This window comes from Nycticebus coucang, chromosome 12, assembly GCF_027406575.1.
Source record: "Nycticebus coucang isolate mNycCou1 chromosome 12, mNycCou1.pri, whole genome shotgun sequence".
Lineage (NCBI taxonomy): Eukaryota > Metazoa > Chordata > Mammalia > Primates > Lorisidae > Nycticebus > Nycticebus coucang.
Window position 1 is genome coordinate 69,788,966 of NC_069791.1, and position 19,934 is coordinate 69,808,899.

At 44.2% G+C, this 19,934-nt stretch overlaps 1 protein-coding gene across 3 annotated transcripts; it reads left to right on the forward strand.

Annotated features, from left to right (window-relative positions):
- The first annotated feature begins 1,095 nt into the window (after window positions 1–1,095).
- ZSCAN25 (zinc finger and SCAN domain containing 25) lies at window positions 1,096–15,337 on the forward strand. 3 transcript variants are annotated; one of them, XM_053557443.1, is made up of 6 exons: window positions 1,099–1,429; window positions 3,597–4,031; window positions 5,228–5,429; window positions 6,014–6,105; window positions 7,414–7,537; window positions 12,056–15,337. In XM_053557443.1, exons 2-6 carry the CDS (start codon window positions 3,645–3,647, stop codon window positions 12,880–12,882), a joined length of 1,632 nt encoding a protein of 543 aa, XP_053413418.1. In that variant the 5' UTR covers window positions 1,099–1,429; window positions 3,597–3,644; the 3' UTR covers window positions 12,883–15,337. The 3 variants fall into 3 exon arrangements, with proteins under 3 accessions (XP_053413421.1, XP_053413418.1, XP_053413419.1); XM_053557444.1 differs by lacking the exon at window positions 1,099–1,429 and adding an exon at window positions 1,448–1,637; XM_053557446.1 differs by lacking the exon at window positions 7,414–7,537 and having other exon boundaries at window positions 1,096–1,429; window positions 12,056–12,252.
- The last annotated feature ends 4,597 nt before the right edge of the window (window positions 15,338–19,934 follow it).

Below are 19,934 nucleotides of genomic sequence, written 5' to 3' on the forward strand. Positions count from 1 at the left end.
GCCGCCATCTCCCGGCTTTTTCCTCCCTTTATGCCCCCACTCCCATTCTCTCTCCATCTCTCTCCTTCTAAGATAAACTTTTAATTTTTCTCCACTCACGCCATGAGCTCCTTTTAAGTCTCCACTCTAACAGATGCATTTAGAGTTTGTCCCAACATGTGGTGTAAGATAAGGACCCAAAGATTCCATATGACCAACTCGTTTTTAATAAGTCTATTGTTATGGGCGGTGATCCTCGTCCTTCACTGAATTGCTCCATCCTGTTCATCATCTTCCAGACCCAATCAATCCTCTCACCTTGCCAATTTTGCCTCCCAATCAGATTTCATACCTAAACCCTCCCTCAATCCAGTCTCACTGGTGGCACCAGTTCTCTCTCTCATGGTTTCCCTCGTGGGTTGTATTTTTACTTAGTCCTCTCGTTTCCCAACCTTCCTCTCCTACCGATCAGTCTTTCTAAAAATCTGTTCCTTCCCTCCGTTAAGCCTTTCAGCAGCCTCCCACAACCTGAGCCACGACCTAGCATAGCCCGCTGCCCTGGCGGCTCTGGTATGGCAATGCGGTCCACCCTTCCCTACGCGCCAGGCTCAACCTGCTCCCTCTGCCGGAGGCGCCCATACCTCACTTTTGGCCAAAAGGTGCCAACTGTTACTGGAAGCCTTCCCTGCCAAAACACACACACAGACACACACACACACACATATCAGGGTCAGGGCCCTCTTCTTCTTTTTTTTTTTTTGTAGAGACAGAGTCTCACTGTAGCGCCCTGGGGTAGAGTGCCGTGGCGTCACACAGCTCACAGCAACCTCCAGCTCTTGGGCTTAGGGGATTCTCTTGCCTCAGCCTCCCGAGTAGCTGGGACTCCAGGCGCCCGCCACAACGCCCTGCTATTTTTTTTTGTTGTTGTTGCAGTTTGGCCGAGGCCGGGTCTATGAGGCCGGCGCCCTACCCACTGAGCCACAGGCGCCGCCCAAGGGCCCTCTCATGGGAAGCCATAGGTCCTTCCATCCCGTTCGGCCCCGACGCCTCGCACAGGGCACCAATAGCGCGGAATAGCCACTCGTAGACCGACTGGACTCTAAAGCCGCTGAGGGCGGCGCCGTGTCGGGTCTCGTGTGTAGCGATACGTCGAGGCCTTTCCACAGAATGAAAGCAGGTGCAAAGGCACGGAAGCGCAAAGGAGCCTAGCGAGAGGGCGTTTTGAGAGGGTCTGTGAACCCCCGGGGAGGAACCCCCGGTGGCCCTGCCCCTAAGGGTTTGGAATCCCCTGCAAGGACGAGCGACCATCGAGACACACTTCCGTGGCCTCCGAGAGTCCTAGAGAGGAAACGGAAGCGGTTCTTTCCTCACGCACCTGTCTGATAGCGTCCTCAGGCCACTTCCGGTCTGCGGAGGGCAAGAGAGAGCGTGGCGGGGTGAGGGGCAGTAGGTGAGAGGCGGGTCAGGGCCCCAGCGGGAGGCGGGCGCTGGACCCGGCTGTGCTGCCGCTGTGGGCTTTGGCGGCGGCGGGGTTTCGCGACAGCCTGTCTCTCTCTGCGCAGCCTTAGCTGCGGGCGGTGGGTCTCCTCGCCACTGCCTCTCGCGGTACCCAGGCCCTCCGGGTCAGTGCTGGAGGGGCCGCGCGGCGGGAGGCTCAGGTAGGAGCGAGGTTGAACCTGGCCGGTCAGGCTTGGCTTAAAACAGGGGGTTCTGCGAACCCCTGGAGATCTTGAACCAAAGCGGAACTCTGAAAATTGAAAATATTCATTTTAGAACAAGCCTTAAGACACTCATTTGAAGAATAGCAATGAGACACCTTGTGTTTGTCAAGTGTGAGAGATGAAAGATAAATCAGGATCTTTCTTGCCTTCAGGGCATCTCTAAGGCGGAGACACACTGATAAACTCGTGCGCTGTAGTTCGATAAAAGCGCTAGTGGAGCGAACAAATGCAATAGCCAAGAGTCATAAAGTAGACATAATCAGTTGATGCGGCAGAGAAAATGAATAGGGTGAAAATGTAAAATTGGGTTTTTTTGGGGTGTGTGTGTGACAAATAAGTACAGAAATGTCCAGTAGAGTATTTAGCAGAAGCTCGGGCGTACCTTCCGCCAGTAGCTTTTTCTCTGCTCCAGGCAGGGTGATTTTTCCCCCTTTTTGATGAGAAGGGCTCCTTCCCGCTGCTTTGGACTTTCAGGTTTGTCTCTCCAGGCTAGGTCCTCCCAGCTAATCTCCATGGAGGTAAATAGGACTCATCCTTTGCTATGGGCCTCTTTCTCTTGAATACTTGGACTGATAGTAACCCTTTCTCTCTTTTTGACTTCCCATGTTTCTTATCTATACCGTGTATCATGGGAGGCAGTCATCAACATCTAACCTTTTTTGTGTGTGTTCACCTGCTCTCTAAATAGTAAAGCCTGTACAAGTTAGAAATCTTTTGGTCACTTATAATAATGGTACATACGTTGTGTGATTGTGTTCCTTAGGTGGAGCACACTATCATGTCTAAGCCACTAGCAAGTTTGTTGGTTTTACCTTCAAAATGTCTTGATTTTGTCTTCTCTGCCACCACCCTGATCTGAGACTCATCATCTGCTTGCACTGCCGTAGTCACCATTTTCCTTCGTTCTTCCTCTGTTCTAGTCTCTATTGACACAGGCAGAATGACTTGTAAAGCATGTAGCTCCCCACCAAACTAAGAAACAAGAATCAAACTCCTGTTTCTTTTTTTTTTTATTTGTTTTTTTTTTTTTTTTTTGGCCGGGGCTGGGTTTGAACCCGCCACCTCCAGCATATGGGACCGGCACCCTACTCCTTGAGCCACAGGTGCCGCCCTCAAACTCCTGTTTCTTACTGTGGCCCAGGCCCTCAGTAATCTGGTTTCTGCCTACCTGTGCCACCTCTTTGTGTGTGGCTCTGCCCCTCACTCACTCTGCTGAAGTGAGGAGTTAGGCTTGTTCTTGGACTGACAGAGTAATTTCTAGCCTTCAGGCTTTGGCTGGGTATGCTTTTTGAATGATTGGCTCATTCTTACCTTCCAGTCTCAGTCCAGTATCATGTCTTCAGAAAAGCCTTCTCCAAGGCAATTGGCCCCAACTAACAGTGCACCCTACTTATTTCTTTCTAGAACTTACCCCACTTGCAACTTATTTGCTTACATTTAATTTTTTTCTGCCTGCTGCATTAGCATATGCATTTCAAGAAGGCAAACTCCTTGTCTGTCTTGTTTTCTATTGTATTTCTAGTTTCTGCATGCCTAGCATATGTACTATATATGTGAGAGTATGTTTGTGTATTGAATACATGTTTCCTTTAATATTGGAACAGTGGGCCCTGGTGACTAACCTATTTTATCTTATTCCCTGATTGCAGTGCTATTGTCCCAGTCAGATTCTAAACTATTTGTGGATATAGGGTAAATTTTACACATTTTCTATTCACTCTCTGCACCTAATAGGTGCTTAGACACTGAATTGAATTGACATGACTTTCAAGATCTATGTTCAGTCTTTTGACAATGCCTCAGAGAAGGTGATTACCATGTTCACCAGCAGAATATTCACGGATGTAGAGACAACTGGGGTGGACTGACCTTTCATGTGTCTCATGTTCTCAAAAGGTTTCTCAGAAGACTGTCATTCTCAGTCTTCCTGGAGGGAACGGAAAGATGCTTAAAGAGCGTCCAGGGATGGCAGAAGAGCCTCAGCAGCAAACAAGTGTTCCTGTGGTGAAACTGGAGAAAGAGTTACCATGGGGCCGGACCAGGGAAGACTCTAGTCCTGAGACTTTTCGTCTGAGGTTTCGGCAGTTCCGCTACCAGGAGGCAGCTGGACCCCAGGAAGCCCTCAGGGAGCTCCAAGAGCTCTGTCGTCAGTGGCTGAGGCCTGAGTTGCACACTAAGGAGCAGATCCTGGAGCTGTTGGTGCTGGAGCAGTTCCTGACCATCCTGCCTCGAGAGTTCTATGCCTGGATCTGGGAGCATGGCCTGGAGAGTGGCAAAGCCCTGGTGGCCATGGTGGAGGACTTGACAGAAAGAGCTCTGGAGGCCAAGGCGGTGGGTGAGAAGGGGGATCCAGGTCTTCTGCTGTTGGTGTGGGAAGGGATTTTTAAAGAATTAGAAATTTGATTAAGTGGTGGGAGTGGGTGAGGCATAGAACCTCCCTTTTCTGCTCCCAGACTTCCTCAAGTACCTTCTGGAGAGCAGTGGGCTTTTTAGTATGAAAAGCCCTTTCCAGGGAAGATACTGGGGTACAGGATACAGAAGGGCCTGAAGTCTCTGTTTGGCCATTAAGGCAGAGGCCTGGCCATGTTTACTTTGTGAGCATTAGGCACAAAGAAGGCATTGTTACTGTTTAGGGTCACTCATGGAAACGACTCCCCTTTGGGCAGAGATGCCTGTGGGATTGGCATCCGAGATGCCTCTTGGTGAATATTCTTAAGAATATCCTGAGAAGAAGTATCCATAGATGTGCTGTTTCTGCATCTGAGATCTTGGCTTATAGGGCCCCTGAAGTGATTTGGTCATGCTGTTCTCATGACACCAAGTGACTGTGTCACAGATGCTTCCTTGGACTTTGGCTGTATTTCTGTCACTCTGGTACAATCACCCAAGGGATGTCTGGGAAAGGAGATGGGACTGATGTTACTGTGTTGCTCACAAGTCCCAATCATTTCATAGATCAACTTCCCTTCCATACTTTTGTCACCTTTGACTTCCTGTCTTCCTAGAGAATTAGTCCTAAGAGAATTTTTTTTCTCTTCCCAACTCAGAAGCTTAAAAGCAGACAGGGAAGAGCCTTGTTTTGTGAATGTGTCTCAGTGTGAGGGTCCTGATTTCCTTGTACTTTTAAAGTAATTGTTTCTCACTAGTTCCTTTATTGTAGAGGCTAGGCTTTGCATTTTTATTTTTAGCTTTTGTAGTGGGAATTTTTTTCCTCCAGTAGTGAGTGCTGAGTTTCTAGCATGCTGTTCTCTCTTGATGTTATTCATGATAAAATTTGATCAATATCAGGTAGGCAGAAGGGACCCTTTTTCAAATGGCACGGTCAGATAAAAGTTGCTTAGGGCCTGATGAAGGAAGTTTGGCTTCCTTTTCACTTCCTCACTGATGTACTGGGGAGGAGCTCATCTGGCTTTCAGGTGAAGTTGGAATGGTTCTTTTCTTGATTTTCCTTTTAGGTTTTAATTCAACTCTCTTCATAACAGTCTTACCCAGTCCTCATTCTAATTGGTATTGGGGACTATTCTTAGGTTCCATGCCATGTGCAGGGAGAGCAGGAGGAGACAGCACTTTGCAGAGGTGCGTGGGAGCCAGCCGTTCACCTGGGGCCAGTAGAGATCAAGCCTGAGTGGGGGATACCCCATGGAGAAGGAGTTCAAGCCCTAGACCAAGGCACTGAGGAGCGCCTCAATCAGGACCCTAGAGATGGGACCGAAGACTTCCAGGAGCAGGGTAAGATGCAAACAGCACATAAGGGCACAGAAAACTGCTTTGCAGCCTATCCCATTACCTCGTGCTTCAAAAACCCAGTGATGGTTAAACAAAGTTACTTGCAAGGTGTAATTCAGAATTACTTCCTTGACTTTGGTAGGAAATAGATGAAGTTTCCTCTACCTGTTCTCTGGTTTCTGGAAGGGATATCTGGGATCATGTTCTCTCATTGTTTTTCTCTTCTCCTTCCCCTTAGATCCTTTCTAGAAACCATCAGGAAATATTCAGCTGACACATGGGAATAGTTTTTAAGTGTACAGATAAATCATATCCCTCAAAGGAATATATGACTTTATTTTGTTACTGACTTTTGAAGGAGCGTATTCCCAGAGTATTACTAGGGAACATGAGAGGCTAGGGCTGGGATGGTCTTCTCAGCTGAGAACAGGGTGGGGGACACCCCTGTGTGTGAGAAAGTGTGATGCCAAATTGATTCTATCTGGAGTGTCCTAGTTCCTGTGGTTGTGTGTCAGGTGGGGGATGCCTTTGAACAAGATAACTGCATGACAGTGCTAATTCTTCTTGTGCTTTTTGTCCTTGCTCAGCCCTGCCCATTCTTCAGGCAGGTCCTGGCCTACCCCAAGTGAATACCAGAGACCAAGAGATGACAGCTGGGTTCTATACAGCTGGATCTCAGGTGAGCTATGACTCTGCCTTTCTAGAGATCATGTTGTTGCTTTTATCAAGGTTCACTTTCCCCAAGGTTTCTCCACACAATAACATGCCTGCTACTTCCCAAAGTTGAGTCATTCTCTTTTCTAGTCCTGGTGGACCTGATGGTATCATTTTTCCTCACTGTATCACTATCTCCAATTGAGCCTTATCTCTGGACTTTAAGCCAAGATTGATTTGTTGGTGTTATTTTTATAATTGTGAAGAAGACGAGATTATTGAGAGAAACCCCACAGGGCTAGGTAGGTTGTGATGGTAGGCCCTGAGATAAAAGATCTCTTTGTGTGGATGCTCTTTGTGGCTGCTTCTGTTGCTGCTGTTCCTTTGGACACCACCACCCCATCAGAAGGAATGTTGCTGACCCAGGGTTGGGGCTCCCAGAAACACTGAGCAGGATGGTCTCTTTGGCCTACATAGGCCATAAGAGGAATTTAGGCCTTGTTGACACTTACCCCCCAGAAATGGGGGTAACTGAGGCATAGATGGCGCACTCACTTTTCTACAGGGTGCTGAATGTTACCAGGGAGGTGAGAGGGGGCTTCCAGTGGCGTACCTTTCTGAAGGGGGCAAGTATTAAAGAATTTCCTAAAGAAGAAAAGGTGTTATTTGAAAAAAGTAAGTCAAAAGTAAGACCTAGCAGAAGCTGTATTTAGGCAAGGTTTGATGCCAACTTCATTTCTCATTCCTCTTTTCCCAGGACATGGTTTAGAAGGGATGGGAGATGACATCATTAATTTTTTATTTGGTCAGACCTTTGCCGTCTGCCATGATAGTTTATTCATGGCATAGTGAATGGGAAAATGAGAATGCATTTGTTTTAATGTGGCATTTTTCTTTCTTTTTTTGGCCAGGGCTGGGTTTGAACCCACCACCTCCGGCATATGGGGCTGGCAACCTACTTCTTTGAGCCACAGTGCTGCCCATGTGGCATTTTTCTTAAGATAGGGCTTGCCTCAGTGTGAATTTGCCCCTTAGGGAAAATCAGTTCTAGATGAGATGGTAAATAGCTCCCAGGCTCTGTCAAGCTTGAGGTGCGAGTGCAAGTGACTGTAGAGTGGAAATGGGGTGCTACAGTTGTTAGGGGCAAGCTGAAATGTCACAGCTCTCATTAAACTATCGGGAGGTAGGTGGTTGTGCTCCCACAGCATAAGGGATGAGGATCCTTCAGTCATGCTTTGCTCTTTCCTTGTTTCATCCCCTCTTTGTCTCCTGCTTTCAGACTGTTCCTTCTTAGGATTCTTTCTTTAGTCATAGCAATCGCTTTCTGTTTCAGGGGTTAGGACCATTTAAAGATATGACTTTGGTCTTCCCTGAGGAAGAGTGGAGGCACGTGACCCCAGCTCAGATAGATTGCTTTGGGGAATATGTGGACCCACAGGACTGTGGGGTGTCTGCAGGTAAGACTCTTTTTCTACCCCACAGGTAAGAAACTGAGGAGTTTTGAAAGCTCAGATCTGAGTTTCTACCCTATCCCTGGTATGACTAGCAAGGGATTTCATGGGAGACAAGTGAATAGGTTCCAGGGGAAAGAATGTGGCCTAAGGGATGGCTGGTTGCATTCTTGTGTGGGGAGAGGATCCAGATGATGGAGCAGGAAAACATGAGGCCATTAGTCTGGTTTCAATGAGACAGGCCACTCATTAGTATCCCCAAATACTTACTGTGTTCAAGGTTGAAGGGTGCTGAGTGCTTGAGAACAAGAGAAAGACAGCAAAAGAGGGAATGTCTGATCTTGTCCATTTGGTAGATGTTTATGAGCACTCGCTGCATGCAGGTCCCATGGTAGTAGCTTTGTGTTGGGGCAGGAAATGGTCAGGACTGATGTTCATGAACCTGTGGGAGTGCATAGTATGTGGTAGTGGAGGATGCACAGTGGAAGTTTAGCCATGGGAGGGGCTGGTATAGGTGGAGGCCCAGAAAAGGTAGAGCCTTGCTGCCCTAAGGTGGCTAGGTTTGACCTGGAGTCAGAGTCTGTGGGGATGGAGCTGTCTGGTGAGTGATAGCAGCTCCCGGAGGCCTGCAGGGTGAAGGCCCATGGGGCAACCTGCAGAGGGTGCCATGGGGCTTGGGGCCTGCCAGGGCACAGTGTAGATGGATGGAGGAAAACAGCAGAGAAAGGCGCTGTGGTGGGAACGGCCTTCTCCTTGTGCCCCTGAGTCTCTTCTTTTTCCTTTCATAACTTTTTAAAAAAAATTTTATGTTTTATTTATTTATTTTCTTTCATAAATTCTTACGAGTTCTGCCCTGCCCACCCCTCTATACTGACCCCCACCTGGCCTTTCCTCATTTTGAAATTTGTTGAGAGATAAGCAAGAGTATCATCATACTTCTTCCAGGAAATTAGAGAATTTATCCTGACTTGACCACTTAACTAACCATGACCTTGGGCATCTTTAGCTTTTCAGGTCTAGTTTTCCTCGGTTGTGAAATGGGGCTGTTCATAGAAGACAGCCTCATGGTACTGTGAGGATGATAGGAGATCATGTGTAGCAGCCTTGGTGGTGTTAGATTATTTTATGAGTTGTAGAAATATTAAATGATTCTTTTAGAGTTGGCATTTATTACTTATTCACCCACAAAGATGTGTTTGGCACTTACTATGTGGCCACTACTCTGCTATCACTAAAGGAGCTTGCCTCTAGGGTCTCACAGTTCAGGTGAAGAGGCCAAGTGCCTTTAGTGATAGTTATTATGGATTAGGGTAAGGAGTGAGGGTGAGACCAGGGTATAGGGCAAAGTTGTCACAGCATGACAGTGACATGGGTGACTAAAAGATGTCAGCATGACAGTGACATGAGTGACCAAAAGATGCCTTACATAGAGACAGGATGTATGATGCTGCAATGGCAAAGGAGGCAGAAACCCTCAGGAATAACTGCACAGATCAGGGACTCCTGTGGCATTCTCCAGTTGGAGGTGTCAGACTCCCACTGCTGTGAGCTCCCCCAGGGAGCTACCTCTGCCAGTGATGGTACTGTGTGGGGTAAGGATTCTGCCTTCCCGTTCTCAAAAGTGTTTTCACACCCTTCTGGCTTTTTTGACTATTCTAGAGTCTCTAGTTCTATGCTTATTTCTCACCAGCTCAATGTTTCAAAACAACCCAAGCCACATTGGGCTTTTCTGCTGAGGCAGGGTGATGGGACTGCCCATTTCCCAAGTGTTTCATCTGTTAGCTGTCCCAGCCTATGGGTCTTCCTGAGGTTCATTTTCATGTTATCCAGCTTTTGTGTTGACAGCTAGGTGTGGGGCTTGAGCTGCTTCATTGGTAAAGAGGACAGACAAATGCAGGAAAGGTTGGGCCAGGTGGTTTCTCAGATTCCTTGGTTCTGAGGACAGACATGTGGGAAAGGTTGGGCTAGTTAGTTTCTCAGATCCCTTGGTTCCCTCAGTTCTTGGTCTGTGCTCATTAGAGAAAAATTAACTGCAAACCTCGTGGTCTATGTTGTAATTACAGTAATGATAACGAGGAGGGTGGAGATGTAGGTCTGGGCTGGAGTAGGAGTTTAGAAGATGATTTAGAATCACAGAGGCAAAAGGTAGTGTGTGCATATGTAAACCTGAACTTGGGAATCTGTCAGCTGGGTCCAAGAATGGTGAAGGCCCTGGGGTGAAAGATGAATGTTCAGAGGAATAAGAAAGGTTGGGGTAAGTAGAGTGAGACCAGCCATGATGACTCTGGCTGCTTTGTTTTAAAAATTTCCAGCACAAAGTAATGTGATGGAAGCTTTAATTGAGGAAAATTGAATTGGGGGCAGTAGGTATGTTCATCCTGGAGGGTTGAAGTAACTTAGGCAGGAGCGTAAGAGCAGGAACCAGGCTGATGGCTGTGAAGAAAGGGGTTTACTGAAATCTAAGGATTGTCACTGATTGGCCAGAGCAGAGGAAAAAGAGTCAAAAAGGAGTCTAAGATCCCGGCTAGGGGACTAGAAGCACTTTTGCTAGAAAGAGAGGGAAATATTTTCCTGAGGGGGAGGGAGAAGGGAGGGTTCCATGTGTTAAGTTTGAGGTCCAAGTAGAGGGAGAACTTGGAAATCATGTACCTGGTCTGGGAGCTAAAATAATATCACCTACCATTGCATATCAGCTCCACAGCGGCTTTTCTAAGTGTACAACTCATTTTGAAGGTTAAGATTGTAATGCTTAGGTTAATTGATTTTTACATGATTCCATAGTAGTTGCATAGCCAATGCAACATTTAAAACCATTTTCCTTTCCACCACTGAATCATTCTCCCAGTATGTCTATTTGTGTTTAGCTATTTCATTGTATTATCTCTCAGCTTTATATTTTGATCTTATATTGTAAAAATTTTCACATGTACAGAAAAGCTAAGACTAGCACGGTAAACACACACCTTTATCTAGATTCAGTATTTAACATTTGCCATAGTTGTAAAATGTGTGTATGTGGTTTTTGGAAGAATTTGGAAATTGGGGATATCTCTATTTTTCATTCTTAAATATTTAACATTTGTCTCCTAACATTGACATCCCAACATAACCCAGAGTTATAATTTTACCTGAGAAAATATATATAATACTTAGTGCATTCTCAGACTTATTCAGGAGCTAGTAAGTTTCATGCACTGCGTTTAGTTTTAATTTTACTATTTACAACAGCTCCAAACTGGAAACTACCCAAACAAACATCAGATTAGTAAATAGATTGTGATATAGTCCCACAGTGGAATGCTATACACCAGTGAAAAAGAAAACTCAAGTTACACATCATGACATGGGTGAATCTCACAAACATACTGAACAGAAAAAGCCAGAAACAATAGATGATCAATTACATAAAGTTCAAGACTAGACTAAAGAGTGTACATAGTATGTTTCCCTTGGCAACCAGAGTATAGTAATAGAGTTGATGAAAGAGGGACTTCTGGGTGCTGGTTATGTTCTGTCTCTTGAGTTAGGTGCTTTTCATTCTGTGGGGTTTGTTACAAAAATTCTCTGAGCTCTGCCTTTATGTTTTGTACACTTTTACTTTGATGAAGGTTTACAGAACTAAAGAGTAAGTCTGAGATGATCTCTATTTATCTCATTTTATTGAAGGAGAAAGCACTTTTTACTTTCTCACAGACTAGCCTGAAAGGACTCTTTCCCCCCTTAATTGCCGCTGGTCATTTGTCTTTTTCTCTTTCTTCTCTTGGCCTCTTTGGTCCTCAGTACCTCTTCTGCTCTTTCTTTGTTTTTCTTCCCCTTATTTTTTTAGAACCAACTTTTCTCTCAATTTAGAGAGAGTGGAAGAGGGATCAGAATGAGAACAGAAGGGTCAAGCTGAGCATTTGAGTAGCAGCATGGTCCTTTCAGTCCTGATAAATATGTTTATATAGGGGCCATGTGCTGCAGGAGCTTCAGTGATGGGCTAGTTGCATTTATTTTTTCATCAGCAGGTAACAAGCATCTTCTCTGTGTCAGTCCTCTGCCAGGCTCCCAGGAGACCTGGGTTAAGGACCCTGGTCAGGGGAGGGAGTGTGTAGGCATGGACAGGGACCTGAACTCATGTGGGGGGTCTGGAGGGTTGGAGCAGGTTTATAATCATAGAGGGAAGGCAGTCCATCTGGATGAATGGAAATTAGCATTTCCAAAAAGGTCACCTGTAAATAAATGCAGAATAAAACATGCTTATTGAGTATATCAGTGCTGAAGAGGCCTGGAGTAAGAGAATAATCAGGGCATGTTTCTTAGAGGAAAACACTGAGTTAGATTTTGAAGGAAATAAAAGTGAGTTAGGAAGTTAAGTGGGAGGGCAGTAAAATTTGGAAGATTATTCTGTAAAAAGTGACAGAGGTGGAAAGAGGTAAAACAAAGAGAAGGAACTGCGAATGAGAGTCCTTAGAAGCAAGTTTTAACACATAAATGTCCTTTCGTGGCTACCACAGAGTCATCTTTATCTTCTTTCTCCTGTAGGCATTGGGAGCAAGGAAAAGGAGGCCAAACCCCTGCAGGAAGAGCTGAAAGGGTCGCTGGCTGCATTGCCGGCTCAGAGGTTTGGGGAAGCTGATCTCCAGGGCCCTGGACTGGGACGGGCCTGTGAGCAGGAGCCAAGTAGCTCTGAGGGTGGCGTGCCCGGGATTCCTCCCCAGCATGGCACCATTGCCATGCCTGATGACCTCAAAACTCAGAACTCCTGGAAGCCTTTCCAGTGCCCTGAATGTGGAAAAGGCTTCAGTCGGAGCTCAAATCTGGTTAGACACCAGCGAACCCACGAAGAGGAGAAATCCTATGGCTGTGTGGAGTGTGGGAAAGGCTTTACCCTCAGAGAGTACCTGATGAAGCACCAGAGAACCCACCTGGGGAAGAGACCCTATGTGTGCAGTGAGTGCTGGAAAACCTTCAGCCAGAGACACCACCTGGAGGTGCACCAGCGTAGCCACACCGGGGAGAAGCCCTACAAGTGTGGGGACTGCTGGAAGAGCTTCAGTCGGAGGCAGCACCTGCAGGTGCACCGTAGGACGCATACCGGGGAGAAGCCCTACACCTGTGAGTGTGGCAAGAGCTTCAGCAGGAATGCCAACCTGGCTGTGCATCGGCGCGCTCACACTGGGGAGAAGCCATATGGGTGCCAGGTGTGTGGGAAGCGCTTCAGTAAAGGGGAGCGGCTGGTCCGACACCAGAGGATCCACACAGGAGAGAAGCCCTATCACTGCTCTGCCTGTGGGCGAAGCTTCAACCAGAGGTCTATCCTCAACCGGCACCAGAAGACCCAGCACCGCCAGGAGCCCCTGGTGCAATGAGGGCCCCATGTGGCAAGCAGTTTTGTTGGAGGGGTGTCGTTCGTCTTATTCACTGAAGACCCTTGGGGCTGTGGGGCACTGGTTTGCAGGAAGGCCCTTGGAATTGCCTTTCTACCTGTTCTCAAATGTAGGAAAAGGACAAGGCCTGGTTTACTTAGAGCTTCCAGAGAGCATAACTGCTCCCATCTCTTACCCAAGTGGTGCTCTGTTTTTCTTACCATCTTTTAGGAAAATATTCTCCTGAGCTTTAGTTAAGGTTGGAGTTTTTCTCCTTCAGTGGAGTGTTCTGTTCACCTGCTGTATACAGCTTGTAGTAAAGGCAAAACTTTGTCACGTGTTGGCAGCTGGTGCCTCATTTTTTGGTGAGTTCTTTCCTACTTGCACGATCATTAGCTCAGCCTCTCCCTTTCCCCCATCTGCTCTTTTCCATTTGACAAATATTTATTGACCACCTACTGTGCTGCTTCCCCTGGGTATGCAGTGGAGGAGGAGACAGACAACACCAAGTTCTCATGGAGCTTGTGCTGTGCGGTGGAGACACATGCCCACTGTCAGTAACCCAAAGTATTCTCAAGTGTGTTTTCCCTAAGTGTTGAGAGAGTGTCTTCTCTGCTTGCTCCTGCCCTGCCTGCTTCTGCACTGGACCTTCTCAGCCCAGCTGGGATCTTCTCTCAGGCAGCCTTGTTTATTTTGCCTTATTTGTAGTCTCTTTTGTGTCTGGCTGTAATGTTCTACCCTCATCTTTAAAATTCTCCATTTGTTATTCCTTGCCCTGTAACAACTGTCATTACATAAACTATTAGGAAATTAATATTTTGGTATTGATCACTGAATAAATATAAGAGTATTTTAAAAAACATTCAGTTCTATAGAAAGATCTAATTAAATGAGTTTGAAAGATGAACTGGTATTAATGCCCTGTATTTGATGGTATTTTACACTATACAGAATGCTTTTTCTATTTCTCATTTGATTCATTCCATAAGTATTTATTGAGGCTCTATAACGTGCCAGAAACTCTTGTAGGTGTTTGAGATACATTCGTGAATAAAAGGGGGGGGGAAATTCCTGACCTCAGAGCTAGTGAATGTACTATATCTTCAGAACCTGCGGATACTCCCCGTGAATCCTCTGGGTCTGGGATCTGAGCCTGTACTCTTGGTCTCCTCAGCGTCTTGCCCTGAAATATGTTTGCTGAATGTTCCTGTCCTCTAGTCCCTGGTTATCTGAGACACCTGGGGTCTTCAACACCAACTGAGGATGATGAGGATGACCGTTTTGCATGGGTGCCAATTCAGGAAAAATAAAGATATTTGTAGGTATTTTAAAAACATACTTCTTTAAAAATGAGAAGATGGGGACAGCACCTGTGGTTCAAGGAATAGGGCACTGGCCCATATACCAGGGGTGGCGCGTTCAAACCTGGCCCCTGCCAAAAACAAAAAACAAACAAAAAACCCCAGAAGATGAAGCATTTATAACTGCTTAAGCTTATGTTATTTTGCCATCACTGGAGTATTTCCTTTCTGCTTAAAATTCAGTAAAGTCTGTAGCTAGCATGGACTGCATTGTTGTGTCATTGTGCTGTGCCTTTGAACACTGGCTGCTGGGTGAGTGAGTTTGTCTTTTGACAGTGTACTATAACTGCAAAATGTGATTTGTCTCCTGGTGCCTATTGATGTCATATTCTTTTACTGAGTTTGTTTTGCATTTTTTTTACTGTATGTAAGATAAATCGTAATGACTAACACAGAGTTCTGATACTCAGTTCACTTTTGAACACATGATTTTGTTCTGTTTCTTGGCAAGCAATGTGGTGTTTAATTTTGATTTAGCAAATGACCCTCCTGGTGCATTGGTTATGCCCATGAGGCTGTGTTGACCAAGGGGTAAGTGTTCCTGAGACTTGCACACTGTGCTACTGCTGTTGCTCAGCCATGCCAAGGTCCATATGCACATTAGTTCTTTTTCCCCCTAATTTTCAGACAAGCCAAGCAAGGCTGACAGCCTCCTGCTAGCCAAACCCACTTCTGATGGGAGGCTTCTGATCTGAAGGATATAGGGCTGACTGGGTTTGAGTGTGGTTTTCTCCAAAGGTTGGTATCCTAAGGCTGGGCAAAGACTGTGGAGGTGGGGTTGAGGAGGAGTTGCTCAGATCGATGTCTGTTTTCCTGAGCTATGTTGATGCTCTTTGGTCATGCACTCAGCCAACAGGCCTCTAGGCTTTCGGCAAATTTGGAGTCTTGAGAGAAGGTCCAGTAGGAGCTGGGCCTTGCCTGCTGGGATTTGCCCATTTCCCCCTGTGGCCTCTTACCCTATCTGTTGTGACACCAAAACTTATGGGCAGTGTCTCCAAGGAAGCCTCAATTAAAAGGGAGTTTTCCCCATATGGAATTGTAGACTTATTTTTTTGTATCTATTTAAATTTTGAGAAATATTTTCTGAATTTTTTTTTTTTTTTTTTTTTTTTTTTTTTTTTTTTTTTTTTTTTCTTTTTTTTTTATTGTTGGGGATTCATTGAGGGTACAATAAGCCAGTTACACTGATTGCAATTGTTAGGTAAAGTCCCTCTTGCAATCATGTCTTGCCCCCATAAAGTGTGACACACACTAAGGCCCCACCCCACTCCCTCCCTCTCTCTTTCTGCTTCCCCCCCCATAACCTTAATTGTCATTAATTGTCCTCATATCAAGATTGAGTACATAGGATTCATGCTTCTCCATTCTTGTGATGCTTTACTAAGAATAATGTCTTCCACTTCCATCCAGGTTAATACGAAGGATGTAAAGTCTCCATTTTTTTTAATGGCTGAATAGTATTCCATGGTATACATATACCACAGCTTGTTAATCCATTCCTGGGTTGGTGGGCATTTAGGCTGTTTCCACATTTTGGCGATTGTAAATTGAGCTGCAATAAACAGTCTAGTACAAGTGTCCTTATGATAAAAGGATTTTTTTCCTTCTGGGTAGATGCCCAGTAATGGGATTGCAGGATCGAATGGGAGGTCTAGGTTGAGTGCTTTGAGGTTTCTCCATACTTCCTTCCAGAAAGGTTGTACTAGTTTGCAGTCCCACCAGCAGTGTAAAAGTGTTCCCTTCTCTCCACATCCACGCCAGCATCTGCAGTTTTGAGATTTTGTGATGTGGGCCATTCTCTCTGGGGTTAGATGATATCTCAGGGATGTTTTGATTTGCAATTCTCTAATATATAGAGATGATGAACATTTTTTCATGTGTTTGTTAGCCATTCGTCTGTCGTCTTTAGAGAAAGTTCTATTCATGTCTCTTTCCCATTGATATATGGGATTGTTGGCTTTTTTCATGTGGATTAATTTGAGTTCTCTATAGATCCTGGTTATCAAGCTTTTGTCTGATTGAAAATATGCAAATATCCTTTCCCATTGTGTGGGTTGTCTCTTTGCTTTGGTTATCGTCACCTTAGCTGTACAGAAGCTTTTCAGTTTAATGAAGTCCCATTTGTTTATTTTTGTTGTTGTTGCAATTGCCATGGCAGTCTTCTTCATGAAGTCTTCCCCCAGGCCAATATCTTCCAGTGTTTTTCCTATGCTTTCTTTGAGGATTTTTATTGTTTCGTGCCTTAAATTTAAGTCCTTTATCCATCTTGAATCAATTTTTGTGAGTGGGGAAAGGTGTGGGTCCAGTTTCAGTCTTTTACACGCAGACATCCAATTCTCCCAACACCATTTATTGAATAGGGAGTCTTTCCCCCAAGGTAAGTTCTTGTTTGGTTTATCGAAGATTAGGTGGTTGTAAGATGTTAGTTTCATTTCTTGGTGTTCAATTCGATTCCAAGTGTCTATGTCTCTGTTTTTGTGCCAGTACCATGCTGTCTTGAGCACTATGGCTTTGTAGTACAGACTAAAATCTGGTATGCTGATGCCCCCAGCTTTATTTTTGTTACTAAGAACTGCCTTAGCTATACGGGGTTTTTTCCGGTTCCATACAAAACGCAGAATCATTTTTTCCAAATCTTGAAAGTACGATGTAGGTACTTTGATAGGAATGGCATTGAATAGGTAGATTGCTTTGGGAAGTATAGACATTTTAACAATGTTGATTCTTCCCATCCATGAGCATGGTATGTTCTTCCATTTGTTAATATCCTCTGCTATTTCCTTTCTGAGGAGTTCATAGTTTTCTTTATAGAGGTCCTTCACCTCCTTCGTTAGGTATATTCCTAGGTATTTCATTTTCTTTGAAACTATGGTGAAGGGAGTTGTGTCCTTAATTAGCTTCTCCTCTTGACTGTTATTGGTGTATACAAAGGCTACTGACTTGTGGACATTGATTTTATATCCTGAAACATTACTGTATTTTTTGATGACTTCTAGTAGTCTTGTGGTTGAGTCTTTGGGGTTCTCTAAGTATAAGATCATGTCGTCAGCAAAGAGGGAGAGTTTGACCTCCTCTGCTCCCATTTGGATTCCCTTTATTTCCTTGTCTTGCCTAATTGTATTGGCTAGAACTTCCAGCACTATGTTGAATAGTAAAGGTGACAGAGGACAACCTTGTCTGGTTCCAGTTCTAAGAGGAAAAGCTTTCAGTTTTACTCCATTCAGTAAAATATTGGCTGTGGGTTTGTCATAGATAGCTTCAATCAGTTTTAGAAATGTGCCACCTATGCCTATACTCTTCAGTGTTCTAATTAGAAAAGGATGCTGGATTTTATCAAATGCTTTTTCTGCATCTATTGAGAGGATCATGTGATCTTTATTTTTGCCTCTGTTAATATGGTGGATAACGTTTATGGACTTGCGTATGTTGAACCAGCCTTGCATCCCTGGGATGAAGCCTGCTTGATCATGATGAATGACTTTTTTGATGATAAGCTGTAATCTATTGGCTAGGATTTTGTTGAGAATTTTTCCATCTATATTCATGAGTGAGATTGGTCTGAAATTCTCCTTTTTGTTTGGGTCTTTTCCTGGTTTTGGTATCAGGGTGATGTTTGCTTCATAGAATGTGTTGGGGAAGATTCCTTCTTCCTCAATTTTTTGGAATAATTTCTGCAGTACAGGAATAAGCTCTTCCTTGAAGGTTTGATAGAATTCTGGAGTGAAGCCATCTGGACCAGGGCATTTTTTAGTTGGAAGCTTTTTTATTGTTCCTTTGATCTCAGTGCTTGAAATTGGTCTGTTCAGGAGGTCTATTTCTTCCTGGCCAAGTCTAGGGAGAGGGTGTGATTCCAAATATTGATCCATTTCCTTCACATTGTCAAATTTCTGGGCATACAGTTTCTGGTAGTATTCAGAGATGATCTCTTGTATCTCTGTGGGATCAGTTGTTATTTCCCCTTTATCATTTCTGATTGAGGTTACTAGAGATTTTACTTTTCTATTTCTAGTTAGTCTGGCCAATGGTTTATCTATTTTATTTATTTTTTCAAAAAACCAACTCCTTGTTTCATTAATTTTCTGAATGATTCTTTTGTTTTCAATTTCATTGATCTCTGATTTGATTTTGGAGATTTCTTTTCTTCTACTGAGTTTAGGCTTAGATTGTTCTTCTTTTTCCAATTCCATAAGGTCTCTTGTGAGATTGTTGATGTGCTCTCTGTCTGTTTTCCGAATGTAGGCATCTAAAGCGATGAATTTTCCTCTCAAAACTGCTTTTGCAGTATCCCACAGGTTTTGGTAGCTTGTGTCTTCATTGTTGTTATGCTTAAGGAAGTTAGTGATTTCCTGTTTGATTTCTTCCTGCACCCATCTGTTATTCAACAGAAGATTGTTTAATTTCCATGCCTTTGGATGGGGTCGAGCATTTTTTTTAGAGTTGAGTTCCACCTTTAGTGCCTTATGGTCTGAAAAGATACAAGGTAAAATTTCAATTCTTTTGATTCTGTTGATATTTGTTTTGTGTCCCAGGATATGATCAATTTTGGAGAATGTTCCATGGGGTGATGAGAAGAATGTATATTCTTTATCTTTGGGGTGGAGTGTTCTATATGCGTCTATCAAGCATAATTGTTCTAGGGTCTCATTTAAATCTCTTATATCTTTGTTTAATTTCTGTTTAGAGGATCTGTCCAGCTCTGTAAGAGGTGTGTTAAAGTCCCCTGTTATGATGGTATTATCAGATATCATATTGCTCAGACTGAGTAAGGTCTGTTTCAAGAATCTGGGAGCATTTAAATTTGGTGCATAGATATTTAGAATTGAAATGTCTTCTTGTTGTAGTTTTCCCTTGACCAATATAAAGTGACCATCTTTGTCTTTTTTGACTTTAGTTGCTTTAAATCCACATGTATCTGAAAATAAGATTGCAACTCCTCTTTTCTTCTGAATTCCATTTGCCTGAAAAATTGTCTTCCAACCCTTGACTCGGAGCTTTAATTTGTCTTTTGAAGCCAGGTGTGTTTCTTGCAGACAGCAAATGGATGGCTTGTGTTTTTTAATCCAGTCAGCCAATCTATGTCTCTTCAGTGGGGAATTCAAGCCATTAACATTTATGGAGATAATTGATAAGTGTGGTAGTATTCTATTCGTCTTATTTGGTGAGAGTCCATTGCTTAGTTTTATCTTTTGCATCAGTGTGGAGGTTAGGTTCTGTCCTTTGATTTCTGAGTTCTTACTTTGCTGCTGATCCATTGTGGTGGTCAGTGTGCAGAACAGGTTGAAGTATTCCCTGTAGAGCTGGTCTTGTTGTGGTGAATTTCCTCAATGTTTGTATATCCGTAAATGATTTGATTTCTCCATCAATTTTGAAGCTTAGCTTAGCAGGGTACAGAATTCTGGGCTGAAAATTGTTCTGTTTAAGTAGATTAAAGGTAGATGACCATTGTCTTCTTGCTTGGAAAGTTTCATTAGAGAAGTCTGAGGTCACTCTGATGGATTTGCCCCTGTAGGTCAACTGGCGCTTACTCCTGGCAGCTTGCAGAATCTTTTCTTTTGTCTTGACTTTGGACAGGTTCATCACAATGTGTCTTGGAGAAGCTCGGTTAGAGTTGAGGCGACCTGGGGTCCGATAGCCCTCTGAAAGCAGTGTGTCAGAATCTTTGGTGATGTTTGGGAAATTTTCTTTTATAATATT